This window comes from Pongo abelii, chromosome 16, assembly GCF_028885655.2.
Source record: "Pongo abelii isolate AG06213 chromosome 16, NHGRI_mPonAbe1-v2.0_pri, whole genome shotgun sequence".
Classification (NCBI taxonomy): Eukaryota; Metazoa; Chordata; class Mammalia; order Primates; family Hominidae; genus Pongo; species Pongo abelii.
Window position 1 is genome coordinate 23,246,905 of NC_072001.2, and position 21,455 is coordinate 23,268,359.

General features: G+C 40.8%; 1 protein-coding gene across 1 annotated transcript in view; it reads right to left on the reverse strand.

The window, feature by feature from the left end:
* The window catches only part of LOC103889494 (uncharacterized), a 147,075-nt gene that overhangs the window by 62,558 nt on the left and 63,062 nt on the right, over window positions 1–21,455 (reverse strand). Inside the window, 1 exon segment of the mRNA XM_063716105.1 lies at window positions 12,217–12,343. Coding sequence (XP_063572175.1) covers window positions 12,217–12,343 — 127 coding nt within the window.

Here is a 21,455-nt window from a genome sequence, read left to right on the forward strand (position 1 = left end):
GTGAGCCATGATTATGCTATTGCATTCAGCCTAGGCGACTATGTCTAATTTAAAAAAGAAAACATATAAGATGGAGAGAAAAGGCTTCCTCTCCATCCCATCCTATGGTGTCGCTAACAGTAGGTTCATGTCTGGGACACCTAGATTTGTTGTTGATGGTGGTAACTGGTTCCTGCCGATCACGTTCATTGTTTGGAATTATTCCAAAACTGTCTCATTGAAATTTGGTGATAAGAGATTCTCGATACTGCTACTCACTGTGCCATCCACCAGAGCTCCTTCCTGTCCCTCTTTAAATGCCATTTGCATTATTTTTACTCTATAAACTACTGAGAGAGGCAATATGGTATAGTGGTTATGATCACAGATTCTGGAGCCAGACAACCTGGGTTGGAATACCAGCACCGCCACTTGCTGTGTGACCTTGGGCAAGTTACTTACCCTCTCTGTGCCTCAGTTACATCTGTGAAATGAGGATAATAGAATACCTGTTCCAAGGGGTTGTTATGAGTGTTCAATGAGGTAATATATGCAAAGGGCTTAGAAAAGAACCTGGTGCCAATTAGGGGTTGGGTAAGTATAAATTATTATTTAAACCATGTTGAGCACTTACTCTGCCACCAGGCAACATGCTAAGGAACTTGAGATAAATTACCTCATTCATTCTAATGAAAACTCATTTCTACAATTAAGACAATTAAAATTTTACAAGGTTAAAGTGACTTGCCCAAGATCACAGTGTTCCTAAGCATTAGAACCAGGGTAAGGACCCAAAACTACGCTTTTAAATCCTTCTACTATGAGACCAAGTGATGCTGTATAAACTCAAATTCACTCATCACACAGAGTTTCATTTTATGAGTTTCACTTGTTTGATTTTGCAATCACTGGACTGACCTAAGATTCACTGACTTTCCCTCCCACACGTAAATGCTGAAGTCCAGGTGTTCCATCGTATTTTTTCTATGTCTCATTTCCTGCTGGATATCACAGCTTTGCTAAGTAGCAAGATGTACAGGAAATAAATTGTCCAAACAATATTAACTAATCAATAAACATCAGTTTCAGCCCAAAAGCACTGTAATTTATATCAGATCATTTATTTTCACTATAAAGTTCAACCAGAACTACATCAACCTAAATATATACATTCCAAGGTAAAACAAGGAAAAGGATGTGTTAGTGACTTTCACTTTGACAACCTCACCCCCACTTTTCTATTTTTGTTTTGTTTTTTATTTTTTTATTTTTTTGGTGTGTGTTTTTTTAGTTGGTTGGGTTTTTTTTTCTGAACAAAATTTTCTGTCGAGTATTTTTCATGTTACATTTCTAGAACCTGCATTTATTTCTCCTTCTGCTATTTAGATTCAAACACACACACACACACACACACACACACACACACACACACCCATTCCCAAGGCATAAAGTAGTTTTTTTTAAAAAAAAGAAAAGTTTTTAAATACATGCTAATACTAATAATTTGAACACTATAGAAAATTGCAAAAAAATAGGTTTTATTTTTAAGGAATTCATTTTTTAAAATGAGATAATGTTGTGAAAACATTTTGTAAACTGAAATAAAAAAAAGTGTTTGTTAATGCCCTCACACACCCATAACTATCTGTCATCACTTAGACTAAAAAGAGTCACCGAGGCAGGGCACGGTGGCTCACGCCCATAATCCCAGCACTTTGGGAGGCTGATGCAAGTGGATCACCTGAGGTCAGGAGTTCAAGACCAGCCTGACCAACATGGTGAAACTCCATCTCTACTAAAAATACAAAATTAGCCAGGCATGGTGGCACGTGACTGTAATCCCAGCTATTCAGAAGGCTGAGGCAGGAGAATCACTTGAACCCGGGAGGTGGAGGCTGCACCATTGCACTGAGATTGCACCATTGCACTCCAGCCTGGGCAACAAGAGCAAAACTCCATCTCAAACAAAAAAAAAAAAAAAAAAAAAAAAAAAGAGTTACCTAGCGTGGCACTGTACAGAACAGGGTCTGCACAATTTTTCAAAAGTAGGATAGTAAGGTTTGCTTCAAGTTCATCTGTCATTCTGTAGGAGCAGTGAGGGATTTTGGAAGGCAAAAAAAGGAAAAGTCAATGGGTAGCAACACTGATTCTGCAGCTGGAGGACTGTCTATACACTACTTTGCAAATGGGGGTGAGAAAAACGCAGTATGCCGGTAAGCAAAAGTAGAAAAAGCAAATGTAGGAAATTAATGCAAATTTTTTACAAAGGAAGGCAGGAACACAGCAGAGCTTCGCCTTGTTGAGAACAATCGGCTGCAAACTCAAAACTGACTCGCATGCCTTGAGCTGTTAGGCCACATTACTAAAGTCTCTGATTGCTGAATCTGCAAATGAGTATCTTCAGCCCTTAGCTCCTATGCAGAAACCTCTGTTCCCAACCTGAGGTATGTTTATTTACTGGCCTAAATTGCCTTTACCTCAAAAGACCATGGTAACAGGCCGACTGACAAATAATGTGTGCTTCTGTGCTCATTGGCAGGGCTAGCTTTGGAACAGCACGCAGGAGATGGGACTATGTCACACAGCATCTAATAACAAATATCTGTCCAGATGTTCTCGAGCATCATAGTGTAACTCCCATTTTCTGCCCTTTATACTGCCTCTAAGAAATCAGGAGGCTGGTGAGGATAAAACAGTCATCTGCCTTCTGACTCTGTAGTGGGACATCGGACACTGAAAAGCAGAGGCGTTAACCACAGGCATGGGCCAGCGGCCACCTGGGGAGTTTGGTAGCCTACAATTGCCCAGATTTACCCCTCAAAATTCTAGGGTGGGGCCTGAGGATTAGAATGTGGGACAAGTTCCCCAAGTGCTCCTGATGTGCACCCTGGGTTAGGAACCATGGAGCTGGCTGGGCTCTGCCAAAGGGAAACAAGGGGTAGGTTGGCTGAGGCAGTCTTTGCTCCCTTCTGGCTCCATTTCTGTGCTACCTTTGTTCCCTGTCCCATCACTCTAAGCCTCGGTGCGCCTCTCGCCTCATGCTCATCTAGCTGTCCTTGGAAGACACTTTGGGAGAGTGGTTAAGCACATGAACTCTGAGGTCAGAACCATCTTGACCACTCGCCATTTGTGAGACCTTGACCAAGGTGCTTAATTTCACTGAGCCTATTTCTCCATTTGTTAAATGGGGGGTGGAGGGGTATAGTAGTACCTACCTTGTAGGGTTATGTTAAGAATAAATAATGTCATACATGACAAATACATAGCACAGTGTAAGCATACAAACTCTGGGGGCCACTATTATTATCATTTTCCCAATAAGTATTTTTACTAATAATCCCAGTGCTCTCAGCTGGTCAGCAGGTGTCAGGTCTCCTGGGTGACCCCGGGTGTTGCAGTGCTTGGCTACCAATAAGCTGCTTCTGATTTTAATTCACATTCCTCAAGGACTGCTGCCATAGGGATGCTGGTCTAAGTGGGCTCTTCAATTCTGTGTAGGTCAAGTCAACACACCTTTACTGGAAACATATTGGGTGCCAGGTACTGGGCCAGGTGCATGAGGTTCTTGAGGAGCTCACATACCAATGAGGGGGTCAATGCACAAACTAAACCTCCCTCTTGCAGGCTGTGACAGTAACATGTTAAAAGGCAACCAAGTAGCAGTTCATGGGAGATAAGAGGAAACTTCACACCAACTCATTCTTGTGGTATATCTAAAATTTCCTGGGTCCTTTAAGAATAAAGACAAGCCATCACTGTCAAGCCTTTCATTAAAAGTTTGGAAAATTGCTTCATATAAGTTCCTGGGACTTGTTTCTCTAAACTCCATTCAATCCTAATATCTATTTTTTTTTAAAACAACGAACAACTTACACATACACTTAATAGATTTTCAGAGCTAGAAGAGGTCATATAAATTGTCCATGCTCACTGTGCAGATGAAAATGTTGAGGCACCAGTAAATGAAGCATCTTGCCTAAGAAGATAGATTGTTAGAGGTCAAACTGAGGTTATTTCCCCAGTCTTTGGCTTCCAGTCCAGTTCTATTGCACAATATCATTTAGTCCCACTGAAATCATAACAGGAAGCAGAATCATCTCCAGCGAAGGCCATGTATTTATTTGTTCAACATTAACTGAGCTCCTAGGATGTGTTCAGTACTGCACTAGCACTAGGAATAAAATGGTGAACACCACAGACATGGTGCCTGCTCTTGCAAAGCTTACTAGTGGGAGAGGCAAATTAAACAAATAAATGAAATAACCACTTCTTTCCCTCAAGGCTAAGCAAGAACTAAACAGAAAAGAGAAGGGCCTACTTTACATAGAGTGGTCAAAGAAAGCCTCTCTGAGGAGGCGACACTTGTGCTCAAGGTTGAGAAAGAGGTAACTACGTTGAAGAGCAGGGAGACACATGTTCCAGGTTCGGGGATGGGTTGGTGCAAAGGCCAACGGGGAGAATGGGCACCTGACATTCTGGAATCTCCCAGAAAGCCAGTGTAACTGGTGATTAGGGAATGAGGAGCAGATGGCAGCACATGTGTAACACAGGGGCCAGATGATACAGGCTTTAAAGGCTTTGGAGAGGGATGCGGATTTTATCATAGGTGTAAGGCGATTCATGAAGAGGCCAGGGAGTTCTTCACAGTCTGTCTGCTTCTCCATGTAAAATACAATCTATGACATTCCTTCGCAACACAGTCTACATGCTATTTTTCCATTATCTCTCTTCATGCACGGGGCCAGAAGACACACAACAACATGTAAAAGAGCTAGGCAAGGACTAGAACTCAGGAGTCTTTATTTCTAGACACAGGGTCTTCCTTCCAGGCCACACTCTCCCTTGCTGAATTAAATGGAGGAGGGGGCAACTTTTAATTCCATTAAAAGGAACAGGGTCTTTGGTTTGAATATTCCTTTCTCAGCCACAGTTCTGATAGAAGAGTATGACCAGCCAGAATCTCACCCTAGAAAGACGAATGTGGAGGTAGAAAGAGATGATGTGGGAAGACAGGAGAATGAAAACCAATCCATATTACCATGTTAGCAGACCCTTTATATCCTATACAATCTTCCTTGTTATGGAATAAGTTAAATTTGTAAATGGTTTTTGGGAGTGACAGTCAAAGGAGACATGAACAGTGGATGAAGGGAAAAACTCTTAAGAATTACCCTGTGAGGCAGCCCTACGATCCACCTAGCCCAGGATTCTATTTGTGTCAAGGAATCCATTAGAAGAGTGTGTTTATCTTCATACTGTCAAAACTTGAGCAAAATGCTGGTGTTCCCAGTTGGCCTTAGGTATCACTGTATCAATAGGCTTGGCTGCCACCATGTAAAAATGGACAAAAAGCTTAGAATAGACAAGCAGATCTTGTTTATTTGCCTCACACATGTGTGCCCTGATGTGGACAAGACCAAAATAAGGAACAAATTTGGAAATACAACTAAGTTTCTAAATGCCAAGTCAAGACTCTCTAAACAGATATGTTTGTTGTTGTTTTTAGAGCTTTCTCTCTTTAATACCTGAGTGGCCTCTAGTTTTCTTTTCCAACATCCAAAGCTGTTTATGTTGGTTGTCAGTTCCGTCTCTCTCCTTCTCCCTCTGAACAGGAAATCTGTGTGTTGTATCTGGATAAATTTCTGATTTTTTTCATAGCAAAGGTTTTGGCTCCAGGCTCTTACACCTTGTGTCTGCCTCACCGCGTGATGGAAATGATATCCTGTATGCAGCCTTGTGCACTTGCTCCAGTGCAGGGCTGTGCCAACAGCATCTCATTGCCATGGCCTGACTCAGGGTGAGTCCCAGGGAAGATTGGAATGAATTCTTGGCAAGGTGTGGATGTAGGAGCTGCGTGGATTCTGCAGGCTGCAGTGATGCACACTCAGGGGGAGACATGGCTTCATTTCCCACATTTCTTTCACACAAAGCATGATTCTAGGGAACTGCTTCCATATGGCCTAGGGAAAAATCCCAGCCAAAAACAGCTTCAGCTGGTCAGTTTCCGCGCTGTAACAGACGTGACGGGGCCATAATTAGAATCAAGATGGTGAAGGACTGTGTTTTCTCGCAGGCAGGAATCTTTGCTACCTTTAGCCTTAGCTCAAGCACACGCATACGGAACCTGATAAAATGCCAGCATCCTGTGGGATCTTCCTGGCTTATACCATGTCACTCATGCCCTGCACTGAAGGATCTGTGCCCTCCAGTTCCCCTTTCTATGTAGAAATTGATTTAAAAAAAAGGACATTTTAGGGGTTCTTAACCTGGAATGTCCTAACAGGCATCAGGGGTCTGAGAACCTCACAAAAAATCAGAATGGCAAATGTGGGGCTTATAAGTACACATATATTTTCCTGGCAAGAAAATGCATAACTTTTAATAGATTCTCAAAAGCATATGTAATCCAAAAGCTGAAAATTGAGAGAGAGAGAGAGAATAATGAACTACCTTGCATTTCAGTACCTCTTCTGCACACTTCTCCAAATAAGACTGCCCTTTTTGGCACAACTTCATTTGGCATTTATCCTGGTTCAATTAGAATTATCTCAAGTTCTAATCTTTCTTGGACCCTGAGAAAACGAGGTATTTTCTGATGAGATTTCCAAACTTTCTAAGAGCAATACTAACTCTACACACTTCCATTACAGCCTGATCTGGCTACTGTCTTTCTCCCTTACTCCCCTCATCCACATGCCTTCCTGAAGGAACACTTCTCAGTATAGCCTGTCTCTTCAAACTGTGTTCACTGATCTGAGTCTTAAAACTTTGGTTTGTCCTACAATTCACTCTGTTTTCACACTTTCAATGTTGTCCTCCATACCAAGCAGTAGCTCTCTTGAAATCAATCCCCAGATGGACTGATTGTTGACTTTCAAATATGTTTACGAATACCCACATTTACATTTAAAGTATATAAGAGGTATTGAAAGGGGCAAAGTTCCCTTATCCCCCTCCCAGGGCATGCAACAGGAGGAATGGCTCGCTTCTTCTGTGCCCAGCAGCTCAAGCCCCTAGGGGGAGCATGCAGACGGGCAGGTTATGGGGAGGTTGGGGCTCCAACCCCAAGGCAGCAACTAGAGTTGAGTGTTTACAGCTCCCAAAGTTCCAGCGTGTGTTACAGTGTGCTCTTTCAGCTTAGCTGTCCGCAGGTGGCTTGTGTTAATCAGCTCAGCTAGAACCTCTGCCTTATCTCAAGGACAGAGGGCTTTCTGTATCCCAGGGCTTTCTGTATCCCTTGCCACTCCATCCCCCTTCTGCCTCCCCATCCATCTGCTGAGAGCTACCTCCACCGTTCAACAAACCTTTGCACGCATTCTCCAAGCCCATGTGTGATTCATTTTTTCCAGTACCATGGGCTTGGAGAATGAGTGCAAGGTTTTATTCAATGGTGGAGGTAGCTCTCAGCAGATGGATGGGGAGGGGAAGAGGGATGAAGTGAGAAGGTAGTCTTCTCCTGGTGTCCCTTAGCAGCTGGGCTCTCGTCCATCCACCCTCAGCCAAATTTCCCTCTGTGTCTGTGTCGTTCCACTGTCAACAGCCTGTCGGTGTCTGTGTGTTTTTCTGCCAATGTGTTCCTCTCAACACCCAGTCACTTGTGTGTGTGACTGCTAGGGTCTTGGGGTTTTTATAGGCACAGAATGGGGGGCATGGCAGGCCAGAGTGGTCTTTGAAAATGAAACATTTGGGTGTGAAAACAGAGTCCCTGTCCTCACCCAGGCCCTTCAATTTCCTGCCACCATCCCATATCAGTGTGACATCCTTTGGTATCCCAATGAGTAATAGTTTTAACAAAAACGCAGCTAGCATTTACTGAGTACTCTCTAGTTACTATGCTATTTGGAGTTCTCAACATGGGTTGATCTTTTAAATCCTGACAACAGCTCTACAAAGGCAGTACTGTTGTTATTCCCAGTTTAAAATTAGAGATCCAAGATACCCATGGAAGTGAAATAAATTAAATAACTCTGCACAGCTCATAAGCAACAGACCCAGGACTTAACCCTGGAAGGCTGGCTCCAGACCCCAATTTCTTAACCACTTCCCAATATTTCCTTTCATAATTAATTATGGGAGATGTTTCTTAACATTTCACATCCTTAGTTTCCTCATCTGTAAAACAGGCAGGACATTATCCAAATTATAATGTAAGAATGCTGGTAGAATTAAATGATAAGTCTGAAGAGAGCTTTGGGAATTACAAAGCATGTGATCAACATTAGTAATAGCAGAATGGATAGAATGCTAACTACTTGGTTTCCTGCCTCCTTGGAAGCCAGGGTGTCACACACCATAATTCTGGTCAACGAAGCAAAATTCCCTGGGGAGAATATCCTTTCCTGGATAAAGAACACAGTATTTAAAAAAATGCTTTTCACACTATGTTCTTCCTTATTATCTGGGATGTGGATGTAACATCTCAATGTCCAATAATGACTTTGCAGCCACGGAGGCAAAAGCCACCCTCTAAGGATGTGAAGAAGAGAGAAAGGTGCCTGGTTCCTGAAGGACACGGTAAAACAGCATCCCCAGCCTTAGCTGCCTACTCCAGGCTTTTTATTAGAAAAGATTTATAAACTCCAATGCTTCTAAGTTGAGTTTTCTGTGATTTCCAGTAGAATACATTTCTCATTGGTATACCACCATTCAAAGCCACCTCCTTCATGAAGTCCAGAAATTGGAACCTCCATGAATTCATGGTTTCCAATCTCAGCTAGGCCCGTACAGCTACTCTTCTATCTTTGTACTGTTGTTGATGGCTCCTTCTTCTTTCCTTCATGGGAACAGGCTCAAGTTTCTGAGCCCTCACTCCTAGTGGCCAACTCTATCTCCTAATGAAGAGCCAAATAAAGACAATAGGCTGGAACACCTCACGGTGTTCTCCAACCAACCCTGTAGAGCTATGTAGTTGTTGACAGGGTATTGGTCTGTTCCTCTCCTCTTGTCCTGAGCAAATCCTTCCCTCTATACATTCTCTTCACTCATCAACCCATTGCAATCAAGCTTTGATTTCAGCCTGAAGTTCATCAAAATCACTCTTGTTCACATCACAAATGACCTTCAAATTGCCAAAGACAAACTTTTGGGCCCTTATTCCAGTTGAACTCATAAGAGCATTTAACATTGCTGGCCACCCCCACCTCATTTTTGGAATTACTTATTCCTTTGGGGTCATGGTACTGCTCTTGCTAAGTTCTGCATTTACCTACTTACTCTATTCATTCCTTCTCAGTTGGATTCCCTTAAACGTCTTCCCTGGCTAAATGCTTTGACTTCAGCTTTTCCTCAGGATGCAATTATTGGCTTCCTCTTATATTCTATATACTCTCTTTGGATGAACTCACCTACATTTATAACTGAATACCACCAACAAGGGGTTTTGCTATCAGCCATGATAAACTAGCACGTTTCAGATAAACCCTCCAACCATAAACAAAATATAATCACATCTGTTTGCAGGCGTCAGAAAGATACTTGGGCATTGGATACTTACGGGGTGAAAATTTTGGAGAGAATAAAATTCAGGGAGGTAGATGCTCACCTCTGTTATGTGTCTCCTCTTCATGAATTCCTTACCCAAATGAATAGCAAACATGTCCACCCAGCTGCACAAGGTGGAAAATTTGGGCCATTCTAGCTGCTTCTTTTCTCTTATAGCTGTCATTCAAAGAATTACCAAACTCTGTTCATTCTACATGCTAAAGATCTCTCCACCTGTTCCTTCCTCTACGTTTCCTGCCACGCTACCCTAGATCAAGGCCTCATTATTTTAAACACTCTTGAGTAGTTTGAAAGACATTTCCTATTTGGACTCCCTGCTTCCAAGCTCATCTGACAGGTAATCCAGCCTCCATACGCCACCAGAATTATTTTACTAAAACACTAACCTAACCATATCACTCCACTGCCTAAATCGCTTTGATGGCTCCACTTAATCTGAAAAATAAAACACAATAATGAAGGCTTTGACTCCGAATGCCATTCTGTCTTATCTTCTACCCTATTCAATGTACAGTCAGGCCTGAACAACATATTAGGAGTTCCTCAAAAAACCCAGGCTCTTCTCCAGTGTCACGCCATGAACTTTGTGTTTCCTCTGCCTGGAAAACCCTCCACCCTCCTGTAATGCTTTCCCCATTTGGGAAAATAAGTAAGATGCCGACTTTACAAGTTACATCAAACTAAATTCAAATGAATAAAAGATTTAAAATCAAATCTTTGGCTGAACTCACCTACATTTATAACTGAATACCACCAACAAGGGGGTATTCAGAAAGAATTATTATAAAGAAAAACAAAACCATAAAAGTACTGGCAGAAAACATACATGAATGATTTTTGTTTCCTTTAAGGGAGTGGTTAACAAACCTGAGGGCCAAATTCAGCCTTCAGGCTATTTTTGTAAATAAAGTTTCATTGGAATGTAGCCATGCTGATCTATTTACAGGTGTCTCTGTGTGCTTTTACACTGCAACAGCTGTGTTGAGTAGTTGAGACTATATGGCCAGCAAAGCCTAAAATATTTATTATCTATCCCTTTACAGAAAAAGTTTACTGATTCCCCAAACTAAAGGATGTTTTAAAAGACAGACATTATTAAAATGAAAAGATGGAAATTTCCAAATACATAATACTTAGAAACTTAGAAACTCTAATTATACAAAATTGAAAGTCAATGAACAAACTGGAACCATATTTGAAATAGGTATGACAGAAAAAATGTTAGTATTGGTGATATATTAAAAGCTCTCAACAATGAAGAAAAGATCTACATCCAAATAGGAAAACTGATAAATGGCTTCAATAGCTAACTGAGAAATTACAAACTATAAATGGTCAATAGATACACAACAATATTTTCTAGCTTGTTAGCAGTCAAAGGAAGACAAATAAAAGAAATTATTATTTCACGATTTACCTGAAAAATTGGTAAATACATATTTTTAAAACAGTAATACCCTGCATTGGCAAAGGTTCAAAGAAACAGGTCCTCTTCGAAGATATAATGGGAACAAAAGTTTGATACACACTTTTTGGAAGAAATTTCACTTTTAGAAAGTTGGTACAAAAGCTACTTCCAACTAAAAAAGCTTAGCATTCAGAAAATGTTATTCACATAATTGACAAATGGGATCTGATTAAACTAAAGAGCTTTTGCACTGCAAAAGAAACTACCATCAGAGTGAACAGGCAACCTACACAATGGGAGAAAATTTTTGCAACCTATTCATCTGACAAAGGGCTAATATCCAGAATCTACAATGAACTCAAACAAATTTACAAGAAAAAAACAAACCACCCCATCAAAAAGTGGGCGAAGGACATGAACAGACACTTCTCAAAAGAAGACATTTATGCAACCAAAAGACACATGAAAAAATGCTCATCATCACTGGCCATCAGAGAAATGCAAATCAAAACCACAATGAGATACCATCTCACACCAGTTAGAATGGTGATCAGTAAAAAGTCAGGAAACAAGAGGTGCTGGAGGGGATGTGGAGAAACAGGAACACTTTTACACTGTTGGTGGGACTGTAAACTAGTTCAACCATTGTGAAAGTCAGTGTGGCGATTCCTCAGGGATCTAGAACTAGAAATACCATTTGACCCAGCCATCCCATTACTGGGTATATACCCAAAGGACTATAAATCATGCTGCTATAAAGACACATGCACACGTATGTTTATTGCAGCACTATTCACAATAGCAAAGACTTGGAACCAATCTAAATGTCCAACAACAATAGACTAGATTAAGAAAATGTGGCACAAATACACCATGGAATACTATGCAGCTGTAAAAAAGGATGAGTTCATGTCCTTTGTAGGGACATGGATGAAACTGGAAACCATTATTCTCAGCAAACTATCACAAGGACAAAAAACCAAACACCGCATGTTCTCACTCATAGGTGGGAACTGAACAATGAGAACACATGGACACAGGAAGGGGAACATCACACCCCGGGGACTGTTGTGGGGTGGGGGGAGGAGGGAGGGATGGCATTAGGAGATATACCTAATGCTAAGTGACGAGTTAATGGGTGTAGCACACCAACATGGCACATGTATACATATGTAACTAACCTGCACGTTGTGCACATGTACCCTAAAACTTAAAGTATAATAATAATAAAATTTAAAAAAAAGAAAAAAAGAAAATGTTATTCTAGCAATAGATGGTCTAAAATACATCTTGTATGATGGTAATAACGTGTTGGGTTTAAAACCTACTTTTCTCAGGAGAAACGTGTGACTTCGATTGTCCCCGTACGAGCCTGCAGGTGGAGCCATCGCCGGCACAGACTCCACAGTTGTCTTCCTTGGCATTGCTTCCCAGTTGCCAATCGCAGCCCACTGCCTGCCAACAGAAGCATGGCGGTCAGTGGTGCCCAAAGCCAGGGGAGGGGGAGCTCCCTTCATTTCAGGAAGCTTAGTTGTGATGTAATTCTTTAATGTACAGTTTGGCTCTCTTTTATGAGAACATAGTTTTATAAATGTAAATAATATAATGTCTTACAGGATAGTATCATTTATACGATGCTAATGCAAGGCTGAAATATTAATATTAAGATTTGAAGCTGTCCCTCCATATCCCCTCTCTTTTCTATTTATATTTTTATTCAGATTTCTGTGCTTTATTTTTCAAGACAAGATCTCACTCTGTTGCCCAGGTTGGAGTGCAATAGTGGGATTGTGGCTCACTGCAGCCTCAACCTCCTGGGCTCAAGTGATCCTCCCACCTCAGCCTCCCAAGTAGCTGAGATCACTTCAGCCTGGGAGGTTGAGTCACAGGCCTGCGCCCCAACACCTAGCTTTTTAAAATTTGATGTAAAGACAGGGTCTCCCTATGTTGCTCAGGCAGGTCTTGAATTCCTGGGATCAAGTGATCCTCCTGCCTTGGCCTCCCAAAATGCAGGGATTACAGGCATGTACCACACTGCCCAGCCCAGGTATTTTTATGCATATAAAATAAACAGAACATTACAGACGTTTCCTCTCTCCCCAGCCCTACACTTGTCCTATTCTCTCATTTCCTCCCCAAAACAACCACTGTCCTAAATTTGATGTCTAACCTTCTGGTTCATAGTTTTACTTTAAACATCTGTTTTTCTGTTTTTACTTCTATCTCTATATCCCTATATCCCTATATTAATAGCTGTCTATAGTCTTTATCTATATCTTTATATCTCCTTGTCTTTATCATTAGCTGTACCTATGCCTATGTATCTCTACCTCTGTCATTATATCTATTTATAAACAATTTTTAAAATATAAAAAATAATTAAAAGGAGAGATGTCTCATATAAAATATGTGTTTATACTGCTATCTTTCCTTCTGTCATTTTTCATGTGTACATATGTGTATTTGCTAGATCGTAAGATTCCTTATATGAGAAAAAAGATCATGTCTTATGTTTTTTTTTCTTAAGCGTATATTTTACATAATGTGTAAACGACAATAATATCAACTGATTTGGTGGTTTATCTCTTTCTTCCTTCCCATATTCATCTAACTTTATTTATAAACCTGGTGTTTAAGTGCAGGGACTTTGGAGGAAGAAAACACCCACGTACAAACCTGGATCCACCCACCAACCTTTTAAGGGGCAGGATGTTGAAAAATTCAAACTCTCAGAGACTCGTTTTCCTCAACAGTAAAATAGAGATAATAATACCAATATATAATTCACATAGGGCCTAGTGAGGATTCAATGAGAAAATATATGCAAAATTCTTAGTATAATGATTCAAACACTATAAAGGATTCAATAAAAGAGGGCCAATGTTATTATTTCTCTCTGTTTTTCATCTGATTTTGACTCCCGGGTAGCCCTCATGCTTCAGCTTGGAGAGGTGTTGAATCAGACTCTACATCCAAGCTGTTGAAGAAGAAAGGAAACTAGAGGAAGCTGAGACAATGATTTACACACTATTCTTTCCAACAATTTGGTGTTGAATCAGACTCTACATCCAAGCTGTTGAAGAAGAAAGGAAACTAGAGGAAGCTGAGACAATGATTTACATACTATTCTTTCCAACAATTTGGTGTTGAATCAGACTCTACATCCAAGCTGTTGAAGAAGAAAGGAAACTAGAGGAAGCTGAGACAATGATTTACACACTATTCTTTCCAACAATTTGGTGTTGAATCAGACTCTACATCCAAGCTGTTGAAGAAGAAAGGAAACTAGAGGAAGCTGAGACCATGATTTACACACTATTCTTTCCAACATTTTGGTGTTGAATCAGACTCTACATCCAAGCTGTTGAAGAAGAAAGGAAACTAGAGGAAGCTGAGACAATGATTTACACACTATTCTTTCCAACATTTTGGTGTTGAATCAGACTCTACATCCAAGCTGTTGGAGAAGAAAGGAAACTAGAGGAAGCTGAGACCATGATTTACACACTATTCTTTCCAACATTTTGGTGTTGAATCAGACTCTACATCCAAGCTGTTGAAGAAGAAAGGAAACTAGAGGAAGCTGAGACAATGATTTACACACTATTCTTTCCAACATTTTGGTGTTGAATCAGACTCTACATCCAAGCTGTTGGAGAAGAAAGGAAACTAGAGGAAGCTGAGACAATGATTTACACACTATTCTTTCCAACATTTTGGTGTTGAAGGGAAAGAGAAAGATCAAGTGAAAATTTCAGGGAGAGGTAGTAAGTTTCAAGGAAGTCTAGAGAATAGCTTATGATTAGAGATATTTCCAAATTCACGAAGAGCTATCATGAGGAAAGGGTCTACTTTTGTTCTGTGTATTTCCAAATGGTGAAAGCTACAGGTTTAAGCATAATTTGGTTCAATATGAGAAAGTTTGAAAAGTCAGAGATATCTAATAATAAGTATTCAATCATAGTCTAGGAGATGTCTTGGTGGAAAAATTGTAGGGGGGATTAAATTATTGGATGAGTTGCTTAATCCAATGACTTTTGAGATCCTTTAATCCTGATTATATGATTTTATAAAGATAGTAATACAATATTAATAATTGCTGATTTGTAGTGAATGCTTAGCATGTACCTGGCATTATGCCACGAATATTGTACACATTATTTAATCTTCAGAGCAATTTTATGATGCAGGTGATACCTTTAACTCTATTTTATAAATAAGGAATCTAAACATTACTGAGTAAATGATTTGCCAATATTACACAGCTAGTATATAGTGTTGGTAATGGTTTTAAAACCCAAGTTATCTGACTCAGAATCTTAACACTACATTACAACTTCCTCTACCTTAAGTATCAGCAGATAGACAACAACAACAACAAAAGCCCAGTTACACAGGCCATTAAATTAATATTTACAAGTACATGTGGAACAACTTAAGAGTGAATGATTTTGGAAACACACTTGCATGGTCAAGATTCAATCAATGAGTAATTTGTGTTCATGCAACTTTCTCCAAGGGGAGTAATACCACTATTAAATTATAGAATTACTGCCCCTGGGCCAGACTCTGTCCTCACACATTCATGTCCCTGAGCACTCTGCATTTCATGAGACTGAGAATCACTCTCTATCTGGTCATCGAGGAAGGATGTGGGCTTAGGAGCTAGGAGGGGCTTGTTTTGAAGAGTGTTTAAGGCCTTGCAAGATCTCGGGCAATTGAATACCTCCCTGAGCACTTATAATTTTTTTTAAGTTACAATTCATCCAAATGTTATAGCAAGATAAAGCATGTGAAAACATCACAGAAAAATGATATTTGAAAAGAAAGTCTTGCCTTGTGATTCATAAGGAATAAGCCAGAAATGCCTTTGAAATTGAGGGGCTACTGAATTTTGGCTTTCATATCCCATCATAATCAACAATAAGCAACTTTTTTTTTTTTTTTGAGACAGAGTCTCGCTGTGTCGCCCAGGCTGGAGTGCAGTGGCACAATCTCAGCTCACTGCAAGCTCCGCCTCCCGGGTTCACGCCATTCTCCTGCCTCAGCCTCCCGAGTAGCTGGGACTACAGGCGTCCGCCACCACGCCCAGCTAAGTTTTTGTATTTTTAGTAGAGAAAGGGTTTCACCATGTTAGCCAGGATGGTCTCAATCTCCTGACCTTGCGATCTGCCCGCCCCAGCCTCCCAAGGTGCTAGGATTACAGGCGTGAGCCACCGCGCCCGGCCCAACAATAAGCAACTTCTTAAAAATTGCCTGAAGTGTTTCCAACTTCTATGACATCATCTGAAGTCATGATCTCTAATTATAGTGATTTATTAACTACTAATTGATGGATATATCAGTAAAATTTATTAACATCTATTAAATAACCATTTTCTATACTGCCAGAAACTACAGAGTATAAATTAATAACATAAGATTCTTACCTTACAGTGTAGTTAATGAGACAAGTTACACAAGATAGTGGATGACATAAATAAATATTTAAAATATATGAGTAGTGCTTTTTGGAATAAATATTCATCTATAAATCATCACTTCAGCTAAAAATTTTTTCACAGTTCGTTCATATGATTTCCTGATCAGCTAAAAGATAATACTTAAATAAGTGTCACTAGTCCAAATGAAGCAAAATATGAATTTTTCAGAGCAGTCAAATTTAATCATTCAAGAACAAAACAATTTTTTTTTTAAATCAACTGTTTGAAATCTCTGCAAATTGGAATCTAACTTGGGGGAAAAAATCTGACATTTCTGCCTTAAAAATCAGAGTATATGGAGCTGTGCTAGTCAGTGGGAATACTCAAAAACATTTTGTTTCTTTCAGCCCACAGAAGGTCTGCACTTCTCCATCCCCTTTGAAGTTAGGTATGGTCACTAACTAACTTTGGCCAATGAAATATGAGTCTAAGTGATTGATCTGTGTCACTTCTATAAGAAGATTTAAGGGTCTGTGTCTGAGTCTCATGTTCCCCTTGCACTATTGCAGTTATTATGTAAAAAATATGTCCACATAAAGCCTACCTCAGCCTGAGTATCCAAGACGTTCTAAGAGCTGAGGCTCCTGTTGACCACTGTTGGACAAGTGGCATCAGCAAGAAGTAACCTTTAAGTGTTTTAAGCTACTGAGCTTTGGGGGTTGTTGGTTACTGCAGGAAAACCTAGCCTACACTATACAGGACTATAATATAACCATTAATTGATAAAGCACGGTTATTAACAGGAAGACGATTTTTAAAATTGGAAGTTTCACATTAAAATCCAGTTTTCCCGCTTCTCTTGACAAAAACAAAAATGAAACAAAACTTCCGACATGTTTATACATAGTTGCTCCCTTCACAATGAGCATGTATCCCCCAGTTCACCACTATAGTCACCAGCCAATGTGACTACATCTGGGCAGTTTCTCTCTGGGGCAGTATGTAGACATTTGAGTTTTAATCCCTGTACTAAGCCATCTAAGCATGAATCATCTGTTGAACTGACTGTTCTTTACCGAATTATACCTCATTTTCAGTTACAAACTTCAGCTACACTTGTACCAATACAGAAAGTATCATCAATATGGCCCAATAATTAAGAAGTTGGATTCTGGAATTAGGTTGTCTGGGTTCAAATTCCAGCTCTACCACTTCCTAGCTATGTGTGATAGACTGAATGTGTCTGCACCCAAAATTCATATGCAGAGACCTAACCCTCGAGTTGATGGTATTAGGAGGTGAAACATTTGGGGGGTGATTGGTCATGAGGGTGCAGCCCTCATGAATAGGATTAGTACCCTTATAAAAGATACCCTGGATACCTCCCTCATCCCTTCTGCCATGTGAGGACACAGCCTCTATGAACCAGGAGGCAGGAAGCAGACCCTCACCAGACACTGAATCTGCCAGCACTTTAATTTTGGACTTCCCAGCCTCTAGAAATGTAAAAAATAAATTTCTGTTGTTAATATGCCACCCAATCTATGGTAGCTAGTGATAGCTGCCCAAACTGACTAAGATACTGTACTGTACAACTTGGGCAATTTACTTAGCCTCTTCAATTTCCAGTTTCTTTATCAACAAAGTGGGGAATAAATACTGTACCTACTTGATAGGATTATGATGAGCTAACAGTAAAGGGCTTCCACAATGCCTGATACCTGGGCTAAGCACCCAGTGTTAGTTGCTATTATTTTTATTTTTATTCTAAATTCTAAGTGGTTTCTTCATCTGCACAGCTATCAGGGAATTCAATAAACATGAATGACAAATCAAACTTGGTCTGCAGAGCTGGTACCAACCAGATCGTGCCTCTAATAAAAATCAGACCTCCAAAGCAGAAGCAAATTTAATTCAGTGAGCACCACTGTCTCAGGCTGTCTGCTGTGCTCAGGTTAATGGAAAGTTGTTCCCAAGAGCATTGTGACATGTTCATTTAAATGAGAAAACTATACAGACATTTACAAGACTTATGTGTAGTCTATGCCAAGTAGTCATTATGGCTCACATCAGTGATCCTGGGGCAAGCAGAAAGAATCACCAGGAAGCAGGAAGTAGGCCAGCACCAGACACTGAATCTGCCTAACTGATGCCCATGGCCACATGGCACAAGACAGGACATTTATGTGAACATTATCCTGTTGAAGGAAAGATACTGAATTCTACCAAGAAGTGTCTAAGTCACTTCTGAGGAAGAACACATAATTATTTGATTCAAATCACCTAGCCAAAAGAGTATCCAGCTTTCAGCAACGAGGGTATCACTCCTCATCACCCAAAGAACTGGCTTACTCATTAGAATCACAAAAACGTGATTAGAAGCACTCATTTAAAATGCACTAATTCATACTGAAACCACCTTTATCCTGCAAGCCCCTTTAAACCCTGGAAACTCCTGGAGCCAACTAAGCAACCGGACTTAGACCATTAATAAGAACAGGGGGTGGTGAGTAGTGAGCAGAACAGTAAACGCGGGAAGGGGAGCTCATGTTGACTGCAGGCCTCTTGTGTGTCAGCTATTGTGCTGGGCACTTAGCATGTTGGTTTGTAGAAGAATGAATTGAAAACAGGACCTACAAGGAGGATAATATCTCCTTTTTACCTGATGAAAAGGCCAAAGTTCAAAGATGGTAAGGGACTTGCCAAGTGGCCTTCAGTTAATTAGTTGCAGAAATCAAATCTGAATGCAGTTCTCTCTAAATCTGAAGTCTACACAGTCCTGATCACAGCTATCCATCACAGGAAGCCACCAAGCAGGTCCATGATCTTGACCCAAGGGCGAAGTGACCTTAGCTTCACACACCAACTGTGCCAACGGCAATGGTTTTCTACTCCCTCTAGTTGCATAAGGCACTGTTCTCTAACCATATTTTGTCATCTCCATTTTCCTCAGAGCATTTTCAAATTTCTCATTCCTCCTCAAAATCCTGCCCCCTCATTCTGATTAGATGCCTTTGCTTTATATTTCACTCAGTTGAGGCCATCAAACAATATTTCACCTTCCTGTCCATTCCCATACAAACTGATCAGTGGCCCATATTTCCCCCTTCCTACCTGCCTCAAGGGAAAAGGTGTCCCTCCTCCTTGTCCACGAGCAATCTGTCTCCTTTGTTTCTGTTATCAACTCCTTTGAAGAGCCCAGGAACTTCACTGCATTCATTGTATATTTCTACCTCTCAGTCAATACTCCACTCACCCACCTGCCTGGCAACATATATTCTTGCTCATTCATGGATTTACCATGAAGTTAATGAAGCTTAAGTTTCAGGGTCAACCACTCTCTCCTTTTCCCTCTGTCTTGCCCACCTGCTGCTCCCAGTCTGGACTCCCACAAATGCTTAAAGTTGCGGGGAATTGAAGTATTTGATGTGGGGAAGGGAAGCTGGGCTGCAACTGGGAAGGATTTCTATGTAAGAATCTGCCATGAATTAGCCAATGGTGCACACCTGTGGTCCCAGCTACTCGAGAGGTTGAGATGGGAGAATCACTTGAGCCCAGGAGGACAAGGCTGCAATGAGCCGTGATAGCACCAGCCTCACAAGGCTGAACTCCAGCCTGGGTGAGAAAGACTTTGTCTCAAAAATTAATAAATAAAGAGGGCCCTTCTAATTATATATGCTTCAGGTACCCTAAAAGCTGCATCTGCTCCAGTGCTTTTCCAAGTATCTCTGATCTTGAAGACATTCTTCCTGGACCTGACATCCCCTCTGGCTGTAGTTGTAGCTTTCCCTCTATTCTTCTGATTTATGCTTTTTGAAAGGCGGGTTTATGCTCATCATCCCTACTCATTTCGGCCTATTCATTCCTTACCATGTGCAGTGGGTTGAATTGTGCACTCCCCCCAAAAAGAGACATGGCACCCAGAACCTGTGAATGTGACCATATGTGGAAAAATATCTTTGCAAATGTAATTAAGGATGTTGAGATGAAATCATATGAAGGTGTCCTTATGAAAGGAGGGGAAAACATAGAGATAGACAAGAGGAGGTAAGGTGCAGATGAAGGCAGAGATTAGAGTGATGCTTCCACAAGCAAGGAACACAAAAAATCATTGGCACAAAAATCTGTCCCCTTTGTTTCTGCCTATCAACTCTTTTGATTAGCCCAAACTTTACTTCATTAGTTGTATATTCCTACGTCTAAATCAATACTCCACCCACCCACCCACTTGGCAACATATATTGTTGTTCATTCGTGGATTTACCATAAAGTTAATGAAGCTTAAATTTTAGAGTCACCCACCCTCCTCCTTTCCCTCCATCCTGCCCACCTGCTGCTCCCAGTCTGGGCTCCTGCAAATGGGCTCTTTCTAGAGACAAGCCCGAATTCCAGCACCAGAAGCTGGAAGAGAGGCAAGGAATGGATTCTCCCTCAGAGCCTCCAGCCAAGAACCAACCCTGCTGATACCCTGATTTTGAACTTCTGGCCTCTAGAAGTGTGAGAGAATAAACTTCTGTTGTTTTAAGCCACCAAATTTGTGGTAATTTGTCACAGCTGCCACAGGAAACTAATGCATCCTGCATCCCCTGCCAGTGCCTAGTCCAACTCCAGCACTGAGGCTGCACCAGCTGTTGTCAGTGATCTTTAGTCAAAATGAAGTGGGTGGATTTCAGTTCTTCTTGACTTCTCTGAAGTATGTGCCACTGCTGACCTGCCTTCTTAAATGCTCACCCACCCTTATCTTCTGTTTTTCATGGTTTCTCTACTATATAGGAGGCTATTCTGTTCAGTCCCCATCAGGGGCACCTCTCCCTGTGCTTGTTCCTTCAATTATGGGCACCAGGACTCTGTACTTGAGAGCACAACCTGTCCTCCTTACTCAGTCCCCAAGGACATTAGATCATTAGATTTAACCATGTGACAGCCCCAGATCTATATTTCTAGTCTAGATTTCTCTCCTAAGCTCTAAATTCATACATCAACTCAGATATTCACAAGCACACTCAGCTCATCACCTTTGCCCCATGCCCCTGGTTCTCACCCAATATTTTGTCTTGACGAATGGTCTCACTGTCTATCTACTTAATCATGATATCAGAAATCTAGATATCATTCTCTCGCTCCCCACATCCAACTAAATATTC